The sequence below is a fragment of the Mauremys reevesii genome, linkage group 15 (genome assembly GCF_016161935.1).
Source record: "Mauremys reevesii isolate NIE-2019 linkage group 15, ASM1616193v1, whole genome shotgun sequence".
Classification (NCBI taxonomy): domain Eukaryota; kingdom Metazoa; phylum Chordata; order Testudines; family Geoemydidae; genus Mauremys; species Mauremys reevesii.
Genome location: NC_052637.1, coordinates 2,421,034 through 2,441,907, shown reverse-complemented (window position 1 = coordinate 2,441,907; position 20,874 = coordinate 2,421,034). Strand labels below are relative to the sequence as shown.

The 20,874-nt window shown below is 51.3% G+C and overlaps 2 protein-coding genes across 4 annotated transcripts in view; one reads left to right on the top strand and one right to left on the bottom strand.

Moving 5' to 3' along the window:
* Nucleotides 1-20,874, top strand: part of LOC120382873 (zinc finger protein 501-like) — a 106,577-nt gene that overhangs the window by 32,411 nt on the left and 53,292 nt on the right. The gene's annotated exons all lie outside the window — the stretch shown is intronic.
* LOC120382877 (zinc finger protein OZF-like) lies at nucleotides 11,018-16,351 on the bottom strand. Of its 3 annotated transcripts, XM_039500325.1 has the most exons (5): nucleotides 16,210-16,269; nucleotides 15,478-15,591; nucleotides 15,291-15,376; nucleotides 13,880-15,165; nucleotides 11,018-11,495 (listed from the first exon to the last, which is right to left on the bottom strand). In XM_039500325.1, exons 2-4 carry the CDS (start codon nucleotides 15,489-15,491, stop codon nucleotides 13,886-13,888), a joined length of 1,380 nt encoding a protein of 459 aa, XP_039356259.1. In that variant the 5' UTR covers nucleotides 15,492-15,591; nucleotides 16,210-16,269; the 3' UTR covers nucleotides 11,018-11,495; nucleotides 13,880-13,885. The 3 variants fall into 3 exon arrangements, with proteins under 3 accessions (XP_039356259.1, XP_039356256.1, XP_039356257.1); XM_039500322.1 differs by lacking the exon at nucleotides 15,291-15,376 and having other exon boundaries at nucleotides 16,210-16,351; XM_039500323.1 differs by lacking the exon at nucleotides 15,291-15,376 and having other exon boundaries at nucleotides 13,880-15,162; nucleotides 16,210-16,351.

Genomic DNA, 20,874 nt, shown 5'->3' with positions numbered 1-20,874 from the left:
GCATTCTTTATTACTTCATCACACAAATCGGGGGATAACTGCCATGGTAGCCCAAGAGGTGTGTGGGATTGTTGCAGGGGCACCCCCTAGAATGGCATGCAATTCATCATATCTGCAGGATGTCTGGGGCTCTGACCCAGAGTGGCTGTGCTCTCTGGTAGGCTTGCCCCATATTCTAGGGCAGGACTGACTCTATTTTTAGACAAACAATAAGAAAGGAATGACCTGGGGAGTCATTCCCATTTTTGTCCATGCGCCCCCAGCCGACCTCAGCGAGGCCAGCCAGGAGCACCCATGACTGTAGCAGATGGTGCAATAGGACTGATTACCATCTCTGCTACCTTGCAAAGGCAAATGAATGCTGCTGTGTACCACTGCAGTACCGCATTTGTCAGCAGCATCCAGTACACATATGGTGAGAGTGAAAAAAGGCTAAACGGGCTCCATGGTTGCCATGCTATGGCGTCTGCCAGGGCAATCCAAGGAAAAAAGGGGGCAAAATGATTGTCTGTCATTGCTTTCACGGAGGGAGGATTGAGTGACGACATTTACCCAGAATCACCCACAACACTGTTTTTGCCCCATCATGCATTGGGATCTCAACCCAGAATTCCAATGGGTGGGGGAGACTGCAGGAACTATGGGATAGCTATGGGATAGCTACCCATAGTGTAATGCTCCAGAAATCGACGCTGCGTGCACTCGACTTTATACAATCTGTTTTAAAAAACTGGTTTCTGTAAAATCGGAATAATCCCGTAGCGTAGACATACCTAGAGAGTTTACCACAAACTTTCAGGAGACAAACAATGACATTATTACTGCCAAGTTTTGTCTAAATGTTAATATTCCTTTTTGATCTCTCAAGTCACAGAATACAGCCCTAGACAGGAACTGTTTATTTCCATTGTTAACCTCTAACAAGATACAGCTAAACAGAGACTACTACAGTTACCATCTTCTTCCATGTCTTTAACAATACATGGTTACCTTTCAAAGCTCTAGTTTATCTAACGAGGACACACTTTTCTAACGTGTCTCTAAAGGTTGAATCTAGGTCAATTACATGCAAATTCCTTAACACCTTCCGTCTCTGTGTCAGAGAAGTTTAGATCCTGTGTCAATTCTCTCATGTTTAATGAGGTGTGATCTCCGTGCAAAATTTCCCCATGGTCCAAGCACTTGTGGGGTTTCTCCCTTGTGTGGATTGACTGATGTCTAACAAGGACTGACTTCTGTGTGAAACTTTTCCCACAGTCTAAACACCTATGGGGTCTCTCTCCTGTGTGGATTGCCCGATGTCTAACAAGGTCTGACCTCCATGTGAAACTTATCCCACAGTCCATGCACTTGTGGGGTCTCTCCCCTGTGTGGATTCTCTGATGATTAACAAGAACTGACCTCCGACTGAAACTTTTCCCACAATCCAAGCACTTATGTGTTCTCTCTCCTGTGTGGATTACCTGATGATTAACAAGGACTGATTTCCAGTTGAAACTTTTCCCACAGTCTAAGCACTTATGGGGTCTCTCTCCTGTGTGGCTTAGCCGATGTCTAATTAGTTCTGACTTCCAAATGAAACATTTCCCGCACTCGAGGCATTGAGAAGGTTTCTCTCTTCTGTGGCTTCTCCCATGATTACTCAGGGCTGAGCGATTATTGAAGCTTTCCCCACAGTCCAAGCATTGAAGGGGTTTCTCTCCAGTATGGATTGTCTGATGTGTAACAAGCTGTGATCTCAGAATGAATCCTTCCCCATAACCGAGGCATTCATAGCGTTTGTCTTCCTTGGAATTTGTCTGATGGGTTGTGGGATCCTTTTCTCCTCCTCCACATTTAATAGATTCATCCACTTTCTTCCTTGGGTGGTTTCCCTGCAGCCTCTCTGACCTGTGCCAATTTCCCCAGGCTTCTTCGTGTTTGAAGCACTGGGGAAAATTCCCTTCAGCTCTTCCCACATGTGTCCCCTGTGGTTCCACTTTCCCAGGGACTTCCTCATGATGATTCCCTTCCTCCTTCTCACTCATTGCCTCATCACCTGCTGGGAGAGAGACAATCCAGACAGGAGTCATTGTGCTGCAGAGAAAGAGGAATAGCACCGAGGGAAAACCCAGCTCACTAAATTTGGGAAGAATCAGTAATTGGATTCTGCTTCCACATTCCACACAAACACTCACAGGGAAGGAGAGACAGGAGGAAAACTCCTGCAGCTAACAGGACGGGTGGAAAGCGATGAGCAATATCTGCTCACTACTGCACTGCCCTGGGTAAGAGGAGGAAGAACTGAGGGCCCTTACGCACACCACATTTTTAGGATTCTCAACTTTTTCTTCATTCCCCAGATGATTTCTGATTCAGTCCTCACCTGTGCGGTTGCCTCTCAGGCGCTCTCTTTCCTCGCAGGCCTGGAGATCCAGGACCCACGGCTCTTCCCCTCGTTCCAGGCGGGAGATCAGCTCAGGTTTGGGAATGGGGAATCCTGCGCAGCGGGTGAAATCAGACCAGATCAGGGTGCATGGAGGATTGGGAGCGCATCTGTCACAAGGGACATTCTGTGAGCGGAACCTGTCCCTGTGCTCTGCTGAGGAACATGGAACCCAAGAGGACAGGAACGTGGTCACTGAGCCCTCTTGGGAGAGGCAGACCTCTGGGGAGGTGAGGGGAATTTTTACACTCTCACTAAGAGTTCCCAGGATCTGCGCAGTCTAGGGGCCTTGTTGACTCACACACAGCTCTCACGTGAAACCTCTGCCTATTTCTAAGCCTTCCCAAGAAGGGAGGTAAATAAGGATTTGGTGTCTATGGGAATCAATAGAGAAAGGACAATGAATGAATTCTGCCCCTTTGAAAGCTGGAGGGGTGGGGATGAGCTAGCATGGCCATTAAGTTTTGACACCATGTCACACTGGGGAGGGCACGGAGATGCAAGTCTCTCTCACACGGCAGCTGTGCATTATGCAAAACATTCCCCTCGGATCTAACTGATCAGGGAAGAACCTGACCATATTCATACATACAAACTCAACAGCTTCTAATAACCGAGGAGACGGGAATCCCTTACCCAGTGAGGTCACCGTCTCGTAGTTCTCCTGCATGACATCCCTGTAGAGGGCTCTCTGAGCGGGGTCCAGCAGAGCCCCCTGCCCCTGGGTGAAATACACAGCCACCTCCTCGAAGGTCACCGGCATCTGAAACAACAAGAGTCCCCCACTCAGCACCTGCTGCCCCAGCCACAATCCCACTAGTCACAAGGAAAGGAAATAAAAACTCGAAGCTCTGGGAGGGTCAGAGTAGCAGAATCTGACCCCTACTGTTCAGATCAGCCAGGGGGCTTCAGGGGGTGGGAGAAGGTGAGAGCTCCTTGTCCCCCCAGCACACGGAGCAGGGCAGGGTCTTCCCATTTCTCACACACCTGCCAGCCACAGGCTGATACGGGAAGCAGAGCTCTGAGCCAGGGACAGGGACAGGAATCCCAACATCTTCTCTGCGTATTTCACAGCAGCCTCTGGCTACTGGGCTCAGGGTCCATCCCTGTGCAGTGGGGTTGTGTCCTGTTTTTGAAATGGGCAAATGTCTCTCCCTCCCCATCACCAATGGTCCTACTCAGAAAATCAGTAGGTTTCTCACACCCTGACTCCTCCCTTCCTCTCCCTACCCAGCAGCTCCCTGAAAATCCCCTACCTCAGCTGGCTCCATCACAGCCATTTCCCTTCCCTGTCTCCTGGAAAATGGGCTGATCTGGAGCGAAATGTGGACCTGATTCCTCAGCGTTTCGGGGTGAGAGGGGCAATGGGGGAGATTACAGACGGGGCTTCAGTCCATGTCACACCCCGGTTCCCCCCAAGCTCTTTAGACGCTCCCAGTAACAGCATCTCTGAGCCAAATGCTAGAAAAAGAGCAGAATCAAAGGGGCCATTCTGAGGGATTGCCCCAATTTGCAGTGTAAACCCCTCCCTCTTAGCAATAGCCCGAGCCCTCTGGTGGCAACACCTGAAGAATGAGCTGCCCTGGACTCCCCCGGCAGCTCCAAGGGACAGGCAGGCAGAGGCTGATCCCATTGGCCCATCTGCACTCTCCCCTGGCCAGAGCCAGCAGTGACTCCGGTCTGACTCCGATGTGGCTGAGATCTAAAACCTGCCTGGAAATCAGACCAAGACCTAGGCCAGCCCTGAACATTCAGGAATCAGAGCCCCAACAATCATGAGTTAGTCTCTGTTTTAAAAAATCCAGCATAAGCTGGGAGCAGTGGGTGTGTGTGCGCGGGAAGGGAGGGGGCTGCCTGTGGATAGTTCTCTTGTAACTAGGCTCTGCCAAGGAAATGTGACTTAGACAGACAGCAATGTCGGTTACCCCTGTCGTACATCAGAACGCAGGGGCGGCCCTACACCAGGTGCCAAAGGCGAACCATGCAATCGGCGCCCCCAGCCCCAAACCCCAAGGGCAGATATAGGCTGAGGAGTTCCGTAAACTAGGAAACATTTTGCCCCTTTTATCATTTTTTACACATTTTCTTTTAAACAGAGGCATAATTATTCGGTTTGTCCGTCCACACTACTGTCCAACTCATGTTTCTGAGATCAGATAAAATAGAGACATGAAATTTTCAGAATAGATTTGTACATGAGAGCTAGATGATATTTCAGTCCAATTTCAAAGAAAAATGTTAATTATAATTTTTATTAGTACAAATCCAAAATCATCCATTACGCTAAACGCCTTTAACTGCCTTTACCACCACATCCAATAGAGAAAGAAATAAGAAAACTCTTCAATGAACTTTAACCTGTATTTAACAAAACACTGAATAAAAAAAACACTTTGTGCTCATAAAACATGACTTTTCTTGCTTTAAGTTTTGAAAATTCAGACACTAGTTCTTTTAGCCTTGGTCTACGGCGGGGGACGGGGGAGACTCAAAATAAGGTATGTAACTTCAGCTAAGTGAAGACCTGGATCAACTTACCGCAGCATCTTCATGGCATGGGGTCAACTGCCGCTGCTCCCCCATCGACTCTGCTTCCACCAGGATCGATGGCAGAGCAATCAGGGATTGATTTAACGTGTCTAGACTAGACACGATAAATCAACCCCGAATAGCTCGATATTTAGTTTAGACATTCCCTTAGATCCAGTTTTCCAGCTATTTCATGCTCTATCGACAAATCTCTCTTGCACCATTTTTAAAGCAGATAAGTTTTTATCAATTTTAACTTTGAGAAGCTATGTTCCCCACTAGCGACCGAAACTGGCAAAATTAAAAGAATGCGTAGAGTTATAAAAATGTTTGGAAAACTGTCTGTGAGTTTATTTTCACAAACAAACTTCAGTACTTCTTCAGGAGTGGAATGTTTCTTAAGTCGACATGAAAAAGTCTGAAGCTCCCTACACAAATCTGTAGCATCAACGTCTTTTGAATTTTCATGAGTCAATGCCGACCCCAGATTTATATAAAATTCTCTTATCTGTTTTGCTGTTTCCTTTCCCAAGCTGTAGATAACACAAAGCAATCCAAATACAGACTCTAGCTGCTGCATCTGTTGAAACCTTTTGTCAACCAGGTGAATAGCAGTATCAAGGACTGCGAAGTAGAAATTCACTTTGAAGCTTTGTTTTGGGTTCTGAATGGGTGTATCTCATCCTTTCTACGAAAACTGCTGTTCAGTTCATTTCACTGGATCAAGTCTCCTTTAGCAGCTCAGTAACATCTTATACAGGAGGAGAGTGGCCCTGTCTGAGCACTGCGATGCACTGGGCCTTTAAGGACACGGCCCTGGGAAATGGGAACTAAAAGCCTAGGAAAGGCGGGAGGAAAAGCTCCAATGCCCCCCTACCCCCATTTCTGCAACCGCTGCAGCTGGCTCCGCCCATCCGGGGGAACTTTTATCCCCTCTGCCCCTCCCTAGTCCTGGGTTTCCCTCTCAGCCCTGCCTGGCGGGGCCTGTGCCCCAGTTCTCCACCCTCAGTCCCCTCCACATGCCGCTGTCCCAGCCCCCAGCACGGCCCAGCCGGGCTCCCCCCGCCCCGCACCCACCGGGGCTGGCGGCAGCTTTCCCGGGCCCCGGGCGGGACTCGCAGCCAGCTCCGCGGGGAGCAGCCTGGGGCCAAACCTCCCCCTGCAGCCCGGGGGTGCCGGGGGTGGGGGGCGGGTCTCTCTCACCTTCCCTCCGAGCGGGGCCCCCCGGGGCAGGGGCCGGGCCGGGCTGGGGGCTCTGCCCGGGAGAGGCTCCTGGGGGGGGAGCAGCGGGAAGGGCCCTGCTGAGATTCCTCTCCCGGCTGCAGCCAGGGCTCCGGGCTCCCAGCACCAGCCGCCCCCCGGGGCTCGGGGATCTCGCCAGGAGCCTGGGAGCCAGAGTCACCGCAGCGGCTGCGAGTCGCTTCCTGCTGCCGGGCCGGATCCCAGCGCTCGCTGCCCGGAGCCGCCTCCCGGCTGCTCCTGGGTCCTAGCGATCAACCCAGCTCAATGCAGCATCTCTGGGCGCATGTTACCAGCACTGGGTGACCAGACAGCGAGTGTGAAAAATCAGGCGGGGATGGGGGGTAATAGGCACCTATATGAGACAAAGCCCCAAATAGCGGGACTGTCCCTATTCAATTGGGACATCTGGTCACCCTACCTGCACTGGCGCAAAATTTGGAGCTGGTTGGGCTGGCTGAGCCAGACTCCTGGGAGAGAGAAGCAAAAGGAGAAAGAGAGGAAATAAGGGGGGAGGGGAAGGGTGACAGCAGAAACCCACCCTCATATCCACCAGGGGGCAGGGCCGGCCTCAGGGCCTTTTCTCCTAGCCCCTGCCGGCTCCCCATCCTGCACCCCCTTTGCCACTAATCCTCGCCCCCTTCTGCACCCTAACTCCTACACTATGCCCCAACCCCTACATTTTGCCACCTTCACCCCAACCTCTCCACAGTGCCACCTTCACCTTAACTCCTTCACTTCCCTCCCACCTGTGCCCCCTGTCCCAGCCCTGTGCTGCCTCTGTGCCTGCCACACCGCTGTCCTGCCGAGGTCCCCCCACCCCCTTATGCCCAGCAACCCCCATGCCCCGGGGCCTCCCACCCACAGACTCCCCACACTGCCCAGCACCCCCTCACAGCCCCCACCCCACAACTGTCCAGCCTGCCATATTCCCAAGGGCTTTCAGCACCAAAAAATTAAAAATTCTGTGCACAATATCTTAAAATTCTGTCCATTTTATTTGTCAATACCAGGGCCGTCCCTAGCTATTCTGGGTCCCTACACAACCCCCCTGGGGTGGGGGAAAGACCTCCATGGCGGGGGGAAGCCCCAGGCCTCCACAGGGGCGTTGGCTTGGGAGACAGGGAGGAACCACCCCCCAGCACTCACTGGGGGCACGGCTGGGGCCAGGTCTCTGTACTTCTTGCCACCGGTGAGTGTAGGCCAGACCCTGCTGCAGAGTCCTCAGGGGCGGGGCTGGGGTGGAGCAGGGGCAGGAAGAGGCAGGGTGGGGCAAAGCCAGGGCAGGGGCTTTGGGGAAGGGGTGAAGTGAGGGCAGGGCTGGGGCAGAGCAGGGACAGAGGTCCTGGGGAAGAGGCAGAGCAGGGGCTGGAGCAGCATGCAGCTGCGCAGGGCACCAGGAAATATGGTGCCCCAAACCTCCTGGTGCCCTACATAGCTGCCTACTTTGTGGATGGCCCTGGTCAGTACATACATGTGAAGGCTCCAGCATGGCAGTGGGAAGCATTGGCCCCTGGCTGCACGGAGGTGGGAGATCACCCTGCAGCCTTCCCCCTCCCCTCCCCTCCTAGGAGAGGGACTTGGCAGTGACATACCTCGGTGTGCATGTCAGAAGGCCACAGGGAAGCGTTTCACATGGTGGCTGGCATGTCAGCCAGGACCCAAAATAGCTGATACCAATGGCTGAGTCCAGCCCCCACCAGGCCCTTGCCTGACAGGGCTCTGGGCCATCACCTCCCAAATGGCCTTTCATCCTCCCTAGAATGGAACATTTCCCTCTCGGCCTGAACAGCCCAGCAGTGCTTGGAGTGCGCAGTGTAGTAAGAACAGGAATTCTGTTCAGGCACCAGCCTTTTTTTCTGCCCTGATTCACACAGGGCTTGTCTACACCACGCCGAGTTTTAGCGACGAGGCCGTGTCCATACAGCCTCATCGCTAAAAGCCGGCGTGTGTAAATGCTCTTTGTCAGCAAAATACTTCCAGCCCCACAAGCGGCGTTCGCGCTGCCAGCAAAGCTGTGTTCACACTGCCACTTGCTGCGGCAAAACTTTTGTCTTTCGGATGGGGGAGCTTTTTTAAGTACCCGGGAAAGACAAAAGCTTTGTCGACAACGTGGCAGCATAGACAATCCCATACCTGGTTGCCACACACGGCTCTGTGGGGCTGTACTGGGGATAACTCGGCACTTGCTTTCAACAGTGCCAGCCAAGCCGCATTTGAAGAGTGGCTCTTGGTTAGGATGATTTAAGGCAGTTTTTAAAGGTCTTTCCCATAGGTGAGGCAGCATGTGCTGCATTCTTGAAGGGCCCTTTAAAATCCCAATTGACTAGGGTGACCGGATGAGAGACGTGAAATACTGGGACGCGGGCAGGGTGGGGGGGTGCTGGCAGAGCTTAAAAAAACCCCAAGAGCTGGCGGCAGAGGAAAAAACTAAAGCAAAAGTGCCGCCGGAGCATAGCACTCACCGGCTGAGCACCCACCGGCAGCTCCACCCCCCACTTCCCTGCACCAGCTCCCCTCCGCTGCGCCACCACCTCCCCTGAGCTGGCTGCCACATCCTGCTTCTCCCCCTTCCCTCCAGTGCTTGCGCTGCCAGACAGCTGATTAGTGCAAGCCTGGGAGGGAGGGGTGAGGAGGGGGAGGAATGTGGCATCCTTGGGGAAGAGGCAGGGCCATGGCAGGGATTTGAGGAGGGATCCAATGGGGCAGTGAGGGGGCAGGGCTGGGGGCGGGGCAAGGGCGGGAATTTGGGGAGGGATCCAATGGGAGAGGGAGGGGTGGTGCCAGGGCGGGGCCGGGGCAGGGGGGGTGTGCAAGAGCAAAATATCGGGACAATTCGCATCCTGACTGATGTTCAGTTGGGACGTGGGACAAACAAGTACATATCGGGACAGTGCTGATAAAATCAGGACGTCTGGTCACCCTGCACTCGACTCTACACTGTTTAGGACTCTACCTCGTTCAAACTGTTTCCAGCTGGAGAGACAGAGCTGCAGATACTTGGATCCTAAAGAAAATAAAACAAACCATGTCCCTTTCCCCTAAATAAAAGTGTTCAGCTACTCCAGCCTTCTTAAGAGTGAATCCATCTTCTTCCCCAGCTAACAGGTCGCTCCCTCCCTTGCACTCTGCATCCCCGATTGCTGCTTTTCTGCTCCAGGTACAACCATAGGCACTGACTCCGTGGGTGCTCTGGGGCTGGGGCACTTATGGGGAAAAATTGGTGGGTGCTCTGCACCCACTGGCAGCTCCCCGGCCCACTCCCTGACCCCAGCTCACCTCCACCTCTGCTCCACTATTGCCTCCTCCTCTGAGCATCCTGCGGCTCCGCTTCTCCGCCCAGCTCCCAGCACGTGCTGCTGCAAAACAGCTGTTTCATGGCAACAAGTGCTGGGAGGGAGGGGGGAAGAGGTGGGGCTGGGGCATGGATTTGGGGAAGGAGTCCAATAGGGGCAGGGAGGGGGTGGAGTTGGGGCAGGGACTTTGGGACAGGTGTTGGAATGGGGATGTGGTGGGGGGGCAGTGGTGGAATTGGGGTTGGGCCAGGGGGGTTGAGCACTGGACTGTTGAACTGCTTAATTCTCCATCTCAAGGCATGTTTTACACTGCTTCCCAGAGTGAATAAAAATGAATGACATAAAAAAAAAAATCAAGAAAATCAGATTTCTGTTATTTAAATTGGATTATTTTTCCACAAAAACCCTTTTATCTAAAGATAGTTGTAATTGAGCTATAATGTATCTTAAAGATAGCTCATCATGGAATAGGGATTGTAAATTCTAATTCTATAGTATGAGACAATACACACGTCTTGTTTAAGAAAAGTTTTGTCAATGAGTTCTTAAAGTTCATAAGTTAACGACCCAGTCTTATGGAGATCCACAGGCTTCTGTACAGATTACTTAGGTTAATCTTTCTAGCTACACAATGGGACTCAGTGCTCAGTCTAGAAGATACCATCGGAGAAAGTGGCGATTCACCCACGAAAGCTCATGCTCTAAAACGTCTGTTAGTCTATAAGGTGCCACAGGATTCTTTCCTGCTTTTACAGATCCAGACTAACACGGCTAACCCTCTGATACTTGACATCATCAGAGATGCTTAGTATTCCAGTTCTCAAACTGTGGCTTTGTGTCTCCAGAGGTAACATGCTTGTTAACAGCAAAAATGTTTTAAAATAAATTAATATATGGAGGCGAGAAATAATAGACCTCACCTATATTGTCCCTTTGCAAATGTGGGTACACAGAGTTAATCCCTTACCTCTCTCAAAAAGTGAAAAGTTTCAAAAAGTTGAATGAATAGAAGACTGTTGGAGGTGTAATAGATCTGGACAGGGAGAAGAAGTCTGGAGACACATGTGAGAAGCGTTAAAATATTATGTTTTCCGCAGGAAAATATTATATGTTTGCTGTTGAAGAAAAAAATCCAGAATACATTTTTATGTAGAAAACCATGATTAATCGCGTCTTCCTGACTAGTGATTTAAATCAAATCCACCATGCTGCTTCCCTGTGTGAACAACAAACCCCTCCACGCTCTGCTCACACACAGCCACCAGCCTTCAAAGTCACTCCTGGCTGCACTGTACTGAGTGTGACTTGCCAGACACTCAGGAACTTAACAAACGACACAGCAACATCAGCCAGTTTTCGACTCCCAGCCTTGCGCCCCGGGAATGTGCATCTTGGACAGCTCAGTCTGGTCACTGGGCTAGACAAACTCATTCATTAGTGGGTCACCCCCACAGAGGGGTCAGATTAGGCCACAGCCTTGTTCTCTCCAGTCAAATCCCCCAAACACTTCAATGAAAACACACAGGTCCAGACAAAACACTAAAACCACTTTACTAACTGGAGCAAGGGGTTTTTCAGAGATTACAAGGGAGAAAGATGTAAAAGGTCAGAAAAGGTTAAAACTACAACATTAAAACATGCATTTAAATCCTACATTATACCAAACTAAAGAAGATGTGAAGCAAACAGGATTTTCCACCCCCTGTTGCAGGCAGTTCACAGTTCTGAATACCCAGGCTGGATTTCCTTCCAGTCTTCGCCTGCCCTCCCCACTGCAAGGCCCCTGTTGCCTTTCAAGCCATCTTGTTGACTTCTGTAAAGATGGGAGAGGAGAGGTGAAAATGGAGGCAATTCTTCCTTGTGCTTTTGTACCACTCTCCTCTTTGAGGTTCACCCCCCCACTGGGGGACAGGCGACAATCAGTCTGTGGCCTAATTGAGGGTCCAGCCGTCCTTCCAGTGAATTGTAGATCTCTTGTTCCTGGCTCCACAGCTCTGAATGTAAGTCTAACGTCGGTACCGGGCAAATCAGTGGAAACAACAGTTAAAAATAAAATTGTCTAACACATAGAAAAACAAACTATTGAGCAATAGTCAACGTGGTTTCTGTAAATCGTGTCTTACTAATCGATTAGAGTTCTTTGAAGGAGTCAACAAACATGTGGACAAGGGGGATCCAATGGACATAGTGTACTTAGATTTCCAGAAAGCCTTTGACAAGGTCCCTTACCAAAGGCTTTTACGTAAATTAAGCTGTCATGGGATAAAAAGGAAGGTCCTTTCATGGACTGAGAACTGGTTAAAAGACAGGGAACAAAGGGTAGGAATTAATGGTAAATTCTCAGAATGGAGAGGGGTAACTAGTGGTGTTCCCCAAGGGTCAGTCCTAGGACCAATCCTATTCAATTTATTCATAAATGATCTGGAGAAAGGGGTAAACAGTGAGGTGGCAAAGTTTGCAGATGATACTAAACTATTCAAGATAGTTAAGACCAAACAGATTTGGAAGTTCATCACAAAGATATCACAAAACTAAGTGATTGGGCAACAAAATGGCAAATGAAATTTGATGTGGATAAAGATAAAGTAATGCACATTGGAAAAAATAACCCCAACTATACATACATTATCATGGGGGCTAATTTAGCTACGAGTAAGGAAAAAGATCTTGGAGTCATTGTGGATAGTTCTCTGAAAATGTCCATGCAGTGTGCAGAGGCGGTCAAAAAAGCAAACAGGATGTTAGGAATCATTAAAAAGGGGATAGAGATTACGACTGAGACTATATTATTGCCCTTATATAAATCCATGGTACGCCCACACCTCGAATACTGTGTACAGATGTGGTCTCATCACCTCAAAAAAGATATTCTAGCACTAGAAAATATTCAGAAAAGGGCAACTAAAATGATTAGGGGTTTGGAGAGGGTCCCATACGAGGAAAGATTAAAGAGGCTAGGACCCTTTAGCTTGGAAAAGAGGAGACTAAGGGCGGGTATGATAGAGGTATATAAAATCATGAGTGATGTTGAGAAAGTGGATAAGGAAAAGTTATTTACTTATTCCCATAATACAAGAACTAGGAGTCACCAAATGAAATTAATAGGCAGCAGGTTTAAAACAAATGAAAGAAAGTTCTTCTTCACGCAGCACAAAGTCAACTTGTGGAACTCCTTACCTGAGGACGTTGTGAAGGCTAGGACTATAACAATGTTTAAAAGGGAACTGGATAAATTGATGGTGGCTAAGTCCATAAATGACTATTAGCCAGAATGGGTAAGAATGGTGTTCCTAGCCTCTGTTCATCAGAGGATGGAGATGGATGGCAGGAGAGAGATCACTTGATCATTGCCTGTTAGGTTCACTTCCTCTGGGGCACCTGGCATTGGCCACTGTCGATAGACAGACACTGGGCTAGATGGACCTTTGGTCTGACCCGGTACGGCCGTTCTTATGTTCTTAATGGCTGGCTGAGCAATTACTGGCCACTTAGCACCTAGCTGATCCCTGATTTAACAGAATACAGGAAACCTTTGGATAACTAAACATAGACTACTACAGTTACCCCTCTTAGAAACATAGAATATCAGGGTTGGAAGGGACCTCAGGAGCTATCTACTCCAACTCCCTGCTCAAAGCAGGACCAATCACCAACTAAATCATCCTAGCTACGGCTTTGTCAAGCCTGACCTTAAAAACCTCTAAGGAACGAGATTCCACCACCTCCCTACGTAACCCATTCCAGTGCTTCACCACCATCCTAGTGAAAAAGTTATTCCTAATATCCAACCTAAACTGTCCCCACTGCAACGTGAGATCATTACTCCTTGTTCTGTCATCTGGTACCACTGAAAACAGTCTAGATCCATCCTCTTTGGAACACCCTTTTAGGTAGTTGAGAGGAGTGACCAAACCCCTTTCTTCTTTTCCATAGACTAAACAATCCCCGTTCCCTCAGCCGCTCCTCATAAGTCATGTGCTCCAGCCCCCTAATCATTTTTAGTGCCCTCCGCTGGACTCTTTCCAATTTTTTCACATCCTTCTTGTAGTGTGGGCCCAAAACTGGACACAATACTCCAGAGGAGGCCTCACCAATGTCAAATAGAGGGGAACGATCATCTCCCTCCATCTGCTGGCAATGCCCCTACTTATACAGCTCAAAAGTCAAGGAATAACACATCCACTGCTTTTCCCTCATCCACAGAGCCACTTATCTCCTCATAGAAGGCAATTAGGTTACTCAGACACGACTTGCCCTCTTCTTCCAAGTCTTTAAAAATACACATTTACATGTCAAACTCTAGCTTATCTAAGGTGGACAAACTTTTAAAATCTCTCTCTAAAAGTTGAATCTGAGTGAATAACACACAAGTTGCTTAACCCTTTCTTACCATGTGTCACAGAGATTTAGATTCTGTGTGGATTCTTCCATGTTTAATGAGGTCAGACCTGCATATGAAACCTTTTCCACACTCCAAGCACTTGTGGGGTCTCGCTCCTGTGTGCAATGCCCGATGACGACTTAGGTGTGACTTCAGTATGAAACTTTTCCCACAGTCCAAGCACTTGTGGGGTCTCTCTCCAGTGTGGATTATCTGATGTTCAACAAGGTTTGACTTTCTTAGGAAACTTTTCCAACAGACCAAGCACTTGTGGGGTCTCTCTCCTGTGTGGATTGCCTGATGTTCAACAAGGGTTGACTTTATCATGAAACTTTTCCCACACTCCAAGCACTTGTAGGGTCTCACTCCTGTGTGGATTGCCTGATGATTAGCAAGTTCTGACTTTCGTATGAAACTTTTCCCACAGTCCAAGCACTTGTGGGGTTTCTCTCCAGTGTGGATTGCCTGATGTCTAATAAGGCCTGACCTTTCTATGAAACTTTTCCCACAATCCAAGCACTTGCAGGGTCTCTCTCCTGTGTGGATTGCCTGATGTACAACAAGGTGTGACCTCTGTATGAAACATTTCCCACAGTCCAAGCACTTGTGGGGTCTCTCACGTGTGTGGACTGCCTGATGTCTAACAAGGCCTGACCTTTCTATGAAACTTTTCCCGCACTCCAAGCACTTGTAGGGTCTCACTCCTGTGTGGATTGCCTGATGTGCAACAAGGTGTGACCTCTGTATGAAACATTTCCCACAATCCAAGCACTTGTGGGGTCTCTCACGTGTGTGGCTTAACTCATGTCTAATTATTTGCGTCTTCGAAATGACACATTTCCGGCATTCGATGGATTGAGAGGGTTTTTCTCCACTGTGGATTCTCCCGTGGTTATTAACATCGGAGAGCTTATTGAAGCTTTCCCCACGGTCCAAGCATTGAAGGGGTTTCTCTCCAGTATGGATTGTCTGATGTGTCACAAGCTGTGATCTCACAGTGAACCCTTTCCCACACTGAAGGTACTGCCACGGTGTCTCTTCTTTGAGATTTGTCTGCTGCGCTCTGGGATCCTCCTCTCCTCCTGCAACATTACTAGATTCATCCACTTTCTTCCCTGGGTGGTTTCCCAGAAGCCTCTCTGACCTGTGCCAGTTTCCCCAGGATTCTCCCTGCTCCAAGCACTGGGAAAAATTCCCTTCAGCTCTTCCCACAAAGGTCCCCTGTGGTTCCACTTCCCCGGGATCTTCCTCATGATGATTCCCCTCCATGTTCTCACTCCCTCGCTCAGCACCTGCTGGGAGAGACACAATCCAGACAGGAGTCATTGTGCTGGGGAGAAAGAGGAATAGCACAGAGGGAAAACCCAACACAAAGACTGAGCAATTGGTCTCTGTCTCCATATCCCACCCAAACACTCACAGCGAAGGAAAGCTGGGACGCAAACTCCTGCAGGTAAGAGGCTGGGTGGAATGGCGTGAACTACATCTGATGACTGCAGCCCTGTCCTGGTTGAGATGAGGAAGAACTGAGGGTGCTTACTCACACCATATTTGGGGATTCTCAACTTTTTCCTTCATTCCCTAGATGGTTCTTTGTCAGTCCTCACCTGAATGGGGGCATCTCAGAAGCCTTCTTTCCTCGCAGGCCTTGAGATCCGGCACCCACGGCTCTTCCCCTTGTTCCAGCCGGACAATCAGATCAGGTTTGGGAATGGGAAATCCTGCGCAGAGGGTGAAATCAGACCAGATCAAGGTGCCTGGAGTATTGGTGGAGTATTTGTCAGAAAGGACATTCCGTGAGCGGAACCTGTCCCTGTGCTCTGCTGGAGCAACGTGGAATCCAAGAGGACGGAAATATGGTCACTGAGCCCCCTTGCGCAGAGGAATTTGTCTGGGGAGGTGAGTTGAATTATTACTACACCCTCACTGGGCGATCCCAGAATCTGTGCGCTCTGGGGGCCTTGCTGACTCACACACATCTCTGCACTTAAAACCCTGCCTCTTTCTAAACCTGCAGAGTCCAGAGCCCTCCCCTGGGCTGGAGCTAGTCCCAAGGAGGGAGGTGAAAAGGGATTGTGTATGCAGCCAAAAAACAACACAGAGACAGGCCAATGATGCCGCTTTGAAAGCTGGAGGGGTGGGGATGGTTTAGTTCGTCCATTGGGTTTTGCAACCATGTCCCACTGCAGAGGGCAAGGAGATGCAAGTCTCCCTCACATGGCAGCTGTGCATTATGGAACCCACTCACCTCTGATTTAACTGACATGGGAAGAACATGATCAGATTCAGACACACAGACCCCACGGCTTCTAGTATCTGAGGGGATGGGAATCTCTTACCCAGCGAGGTCACCGTCTCGTAGTTCTCCTGCATGACATCCCTGTAGAGGGCTCTCTGAGAGGGGTCCAGCAGAGCCCCTTGTGCCTGTGTGAAATACACAGCCACCTCCTCGAAGGTCACCGGCATCTGAAACAACAAAAGGCCCCAGTCATTACCTGCTGCTCCAGCCACAATCCCACTAGTCACGTGGGAGGAAGGATAAAGAAATGGAAGCTCTAGGAGGGCCAGAGTAGCAGAATCCCGCCCCCAGCCTGCTCGGAGCAGCCAGGAGGCTTCAGGGGGTGGGAGAAGGTGAGAGCTCCTTGTCCCCCCAGCACACAGAGCAGGGCAGGGTCTTCTCATTTTCCACACGCCTGCCAGACACAGGCTGATACGGGAATCAGAGTTCTGAATCAGGGACAGGGACAGGAATCCCAACAGTTTCCCTGCGTATTTCACAGCAGCCTCAGGCTAGCACGGTCTCACTCCAGCACTGGGAGCCTTGAAAATGTTCCCAGCCCTGTGCAAGGGGGTGTATCCTGTTTGAGAAATGGGGGAATGTCCCATCTCCCCTCCCCCATCACCAATGGGCCCATTCAGAAAAGCAGCAGGTTTATCACACCCTGTTTCCTCCCCTGCCCAGGAGCTCTCTGAAAATCCCCTACCCAAGCCGGCTCCATGACAGACATATCCCTTCCCTGCGTCCTGGAAGACGGGCCTATCTGGAGCGAAAGATGGGCGCGATTCCTCAGCCTGTCAGGGCGAGAGAGGTCACGGGAGAGGTTACAGAAGGGGCTTCAGTCCATGTCACCCCCCAATTCCCCCAGGCTCTTCAGACCCTCCCAGTAACAGCATCTCTGAGCCAAATGCTAGAAAAAGAGCAGAACTAAAGGGGCCACTTTGGGGGATTTCCCCGCACTGCCCTGTAAACTCCTCTCCCTGAGGAACAGCAGGAGCCCTCTGGTGGCATCACCTGAAGAACGAGCTGCCCTGGACTCCTGCAGCAGCCCCCAGGGACAGGCAGGCAGAGGCTGAGCCCAGTGGCCCATCCACACTCCCTGCCTGCCCAAAGCAGCAGTGACTCCGGTGGGGCTGAGATGTGAATCCTGCCCAGAAATCAGACCAGGGCCCCGGGCAGACCCCAAAACTCATGAGACACAGACCCCGCCAGCCCGGGGGTGTCTGACAATAACACACACTGGGAACGGGTGGGGGGGCTGTCCCCCTCCCGCCTCCCCACACCCCCCTTCCCTCGCAGTGCCCCCACATCTTCCCCCATTCCAGCCTCGCTCCCCTCAGCCCCACAATCCGCCCGCATCGCCCCATCTTCCCTTCAGTGCGCCCCGCCCCCATCCCAGCCTGCCCCCCGCAGCCTCCGCAGCCGCCTCCTGCCCCCACCCCGCTCCCCCGCCTGCCCTCACCCCCGGCCCCTCTTTAGCCTCCGCCCCCTGCAGCCCGGGGGTGCCGGGGGGGGCGGGTCTCTCTCACCTTCCCTCCGAGCGGGGCCCCCCGGGGCAGGGGCCGGGCCGGGCTGGGGGCTCTGCCGTGGGAGAGGCTCCTGGGGGGGAGCAGCGGGAAGGGCCCTGCTGGAGATTCCCCTCTCCCGGCTGCAGCCAGGGCTCCGGGCTCCCCGCACCAGCCGCCCCCCGGGGCTCGGGGATCTCGCCAGGAGCCTGGGAGCCAGAGTCACCGCAGCGGCTGCGAGTCACTTCCTGCGGCCGGGCCGGATCCCAGCGCTCGCTGCCCGGGGCCGCCTCCCGGCCGCTCCTGGGTCCTAACGATCAACCTGCAACATGCAGCATCCTCAGGAGGAGATGGGGGGTAATAGGCACCTGTATAAGACAAAGCCCCAAATAGCGGGACTGTCCCTATACAATTGGGACATCTGGTCACCCTACCAGCACTGGTGCAAAAGTTGGACCTGGCTGGGCTGGGGGAGCCAGACTTGTGGGAGAGAGAAGCAGGAGAGGTGCAGATGGACAATGGGGCAGCTCGGAACAGCTGCTCCCTCAAGGGGCACCAGCCTGCTCCCCAGGAAGCCCCAGCACATTCCCTGCTAGCATAGGCCCCGACTTCTGCCTGCGCCAGAGGGTGCTTGACTCCCCCCCTTACCCCAACCCCATTCCAACCCCTTCGCAGAAGTGCCCACCCCAATTACACCCCCTTTCTGCCCCTCTTCCAACCCCTTCCCCAAATCCCTGTCCTGGACCCACCTCCTCCCCTGAGCACGCCACTGTTCCACTCCTCCCCCTCCCTCCCAGAGCTTTTACCCCACAAAACAGCTCTTTTGCGGCAGCAAGCGCTGAGAGAAGCGGGGATGCGGCGCGCTCTGGGGAGGAGGCGGAGGCGAGGTGAGCTGGGGCAGGGAGCTTGGCTGCCCGTGGGTGCAGAGCACCCTCCAATTTTTCCCCAATTTTTCCAGCCCTAGAGCACCCATGGAGTCAGCGCCTATGGCTGCTAGCTCACTGAGTCAGACAAAGACACTCCCCCCCCCCTTGCTCTTTTCCCTTCCCAACCTGGCTCACCCCAGCCATCCCCAGCCTGGTTCCTCCTCCTCCACTTCACAAAGTCCCATGCCCGGCTCTACCAAGCTCGGCTCCAACCCCCCTCTTCCCAGCCTCCAGAGCCTGTTCCCAGCCTTGCTCAACCCCCCTGCCGGGTTTCACTCCCCCGGCCCTGCTCACTCACATGCTACAAACTTTTGCTCCTGGCGCTGGCTGGTCTCATAGGGCCCCCACCACAGGCAGGGAGGGGCTCTGCGCACCTCTGAGCTCCCGGGAGTTGGTGAGGGGGATCCTGGGTAGAGCCAGAGCCCTCAGCCAACCAGCTGAAGGAATAATTCAATTCCAGAGAAAGGAAACAGGGTCACTGAGCCCCCTTGGGAGACGCAGGCAATGTTGGGATATGTACGTATATAAGCCATATATCCATGTAACATGTGGCTGGAGTGTGTTTCGACATGAGTGCATGATTTGCAGTTTGGCAACCAAAGCGAGAACTGAAGGGAGAATTGGTCAAAAAGAACGGTTTATAAAAAACCAGTTTTGTCATGTCCCTGGAAAAAAATGAAGAATTGGCAAGAAAGGAAATAACACCAGCGGGACGGCTTTAAAACTGTGTAAGAATTGGAAGAAATGGCACCCCTTGGATCCTGGCTTCCTGCCCAAGACTGGCTCCTTGGAGTTGCAGATGAAGGCCCAGGACAACAGAGACTCCTCCTCCTCCTCCATATAATAAAGGGTTCCACACTAAAGGGTTCCACAAACTCATAGAACTTCCAAAGAGAATGTGATATGGCTGGTAGTCAGTATCCAATCCATCATTGCTCCGGATGGCTGCCAACACCATCGATAATTTATTGTCCCAACCTTTGCCAGTGACATGCACCACTTTGCGAAGGGCTTGCTTGATAGTCTGATCCATCCTTTCTACTGCCCCTGACGATTGAGGATGGTAGGGGATAGGTACTGTAGCTTTACTCCTAAAGGTTTTAATATTTTTATAATTACTTTTCCTATAAAATGTGCTCCATCCTCTGAACCAATTACTTTTGGAGTCCCATATCTAATAAACAGAACTTTCCACAACTTCTTGGGGGTGGTCTCTGCAGAATGATTCCTGGTGGAAACTGCCTCCACCCAGCCACAAAAAGAATCTATTATCACTAATAAATACTGATTCCCTCTTTGGGTCTTAATATAATCAACCTGTGTTCTACTCCACGGCCCTGTAAGTCTTTGGTGCCACAAGGGTTCCACATTCGGTGGTATATTCCCATCTGCTGCACACCTTATGCAGTTTTTAACCAAATTTTCTACCTGTCGCACCTTAGGCCGTATTCCAAACTGGTTTTACCTTAAAAGAGAGTATTTTCTATTCCTCGGTGGGCCATAGATTGACACAGGTTAATGATCTCTTCTCTTTAAAGTTTCTCAGGTACCCACTTTTCCTCTCCTGTTTTCTTATTCACTGCAGAACCCCCTTTCATACTCCAGGTTCCTCATCTTTAGGTTCAGCCTCCTGTTTTATGGAGCCCTGGACCCTTTAAATCACTACCCAAATACTGGGGCTCCCGGCTGCTCCTGCTACCCTGGGGCTCTGGCAGCAGGACTCTGGCAGCGATTTAAAGGGCCAGGGGCTCTGGCCGCCGCTACTGCAGCATAGCCTTTGGCCCTTTACATTGCTGCCAGAGCCCCGGGGCTCCCAGCCGCTGCCGCAGCTCCCGCCATATTTTAAAGAGCCTGAGCCTCCCAGCCACTGCTATGGCAGCCAGAGTCCCAGGCCCTTTAATTCTCAATGTAAAGGGCCCAGGGATTTAAAGATCCCACCAATTCTGGTTGAGGCCCCTCCCCCTGCTCAGGACTCCGGCATATCGCTAAGTCCTTTAAGTTACTTTTACCCCTGACCATTGGGAAGGAAACAGACGCGTGGGGGGAAGGCTGGCAGCAGAACCTCAAGTCTCAAATCTCAGGGGGAGTTCAGGATTTAGCTGAAGCTGAAGCAGTTGAGGATGTTGGTTGGTTCCTCTTCTCTGCTTTGCCCTGCTCAGCTTCCCTTTCAGGATCAGAATGATGAAAGTCCAAGAGTGCCATGTGTGTCCCAGGAGAAAGTGGGTGTGAGACATACCCCAGGGTACAATCTGGACTGTTGAACCGCTTAATTCTCCATCCCAGGGCACGTTTTAA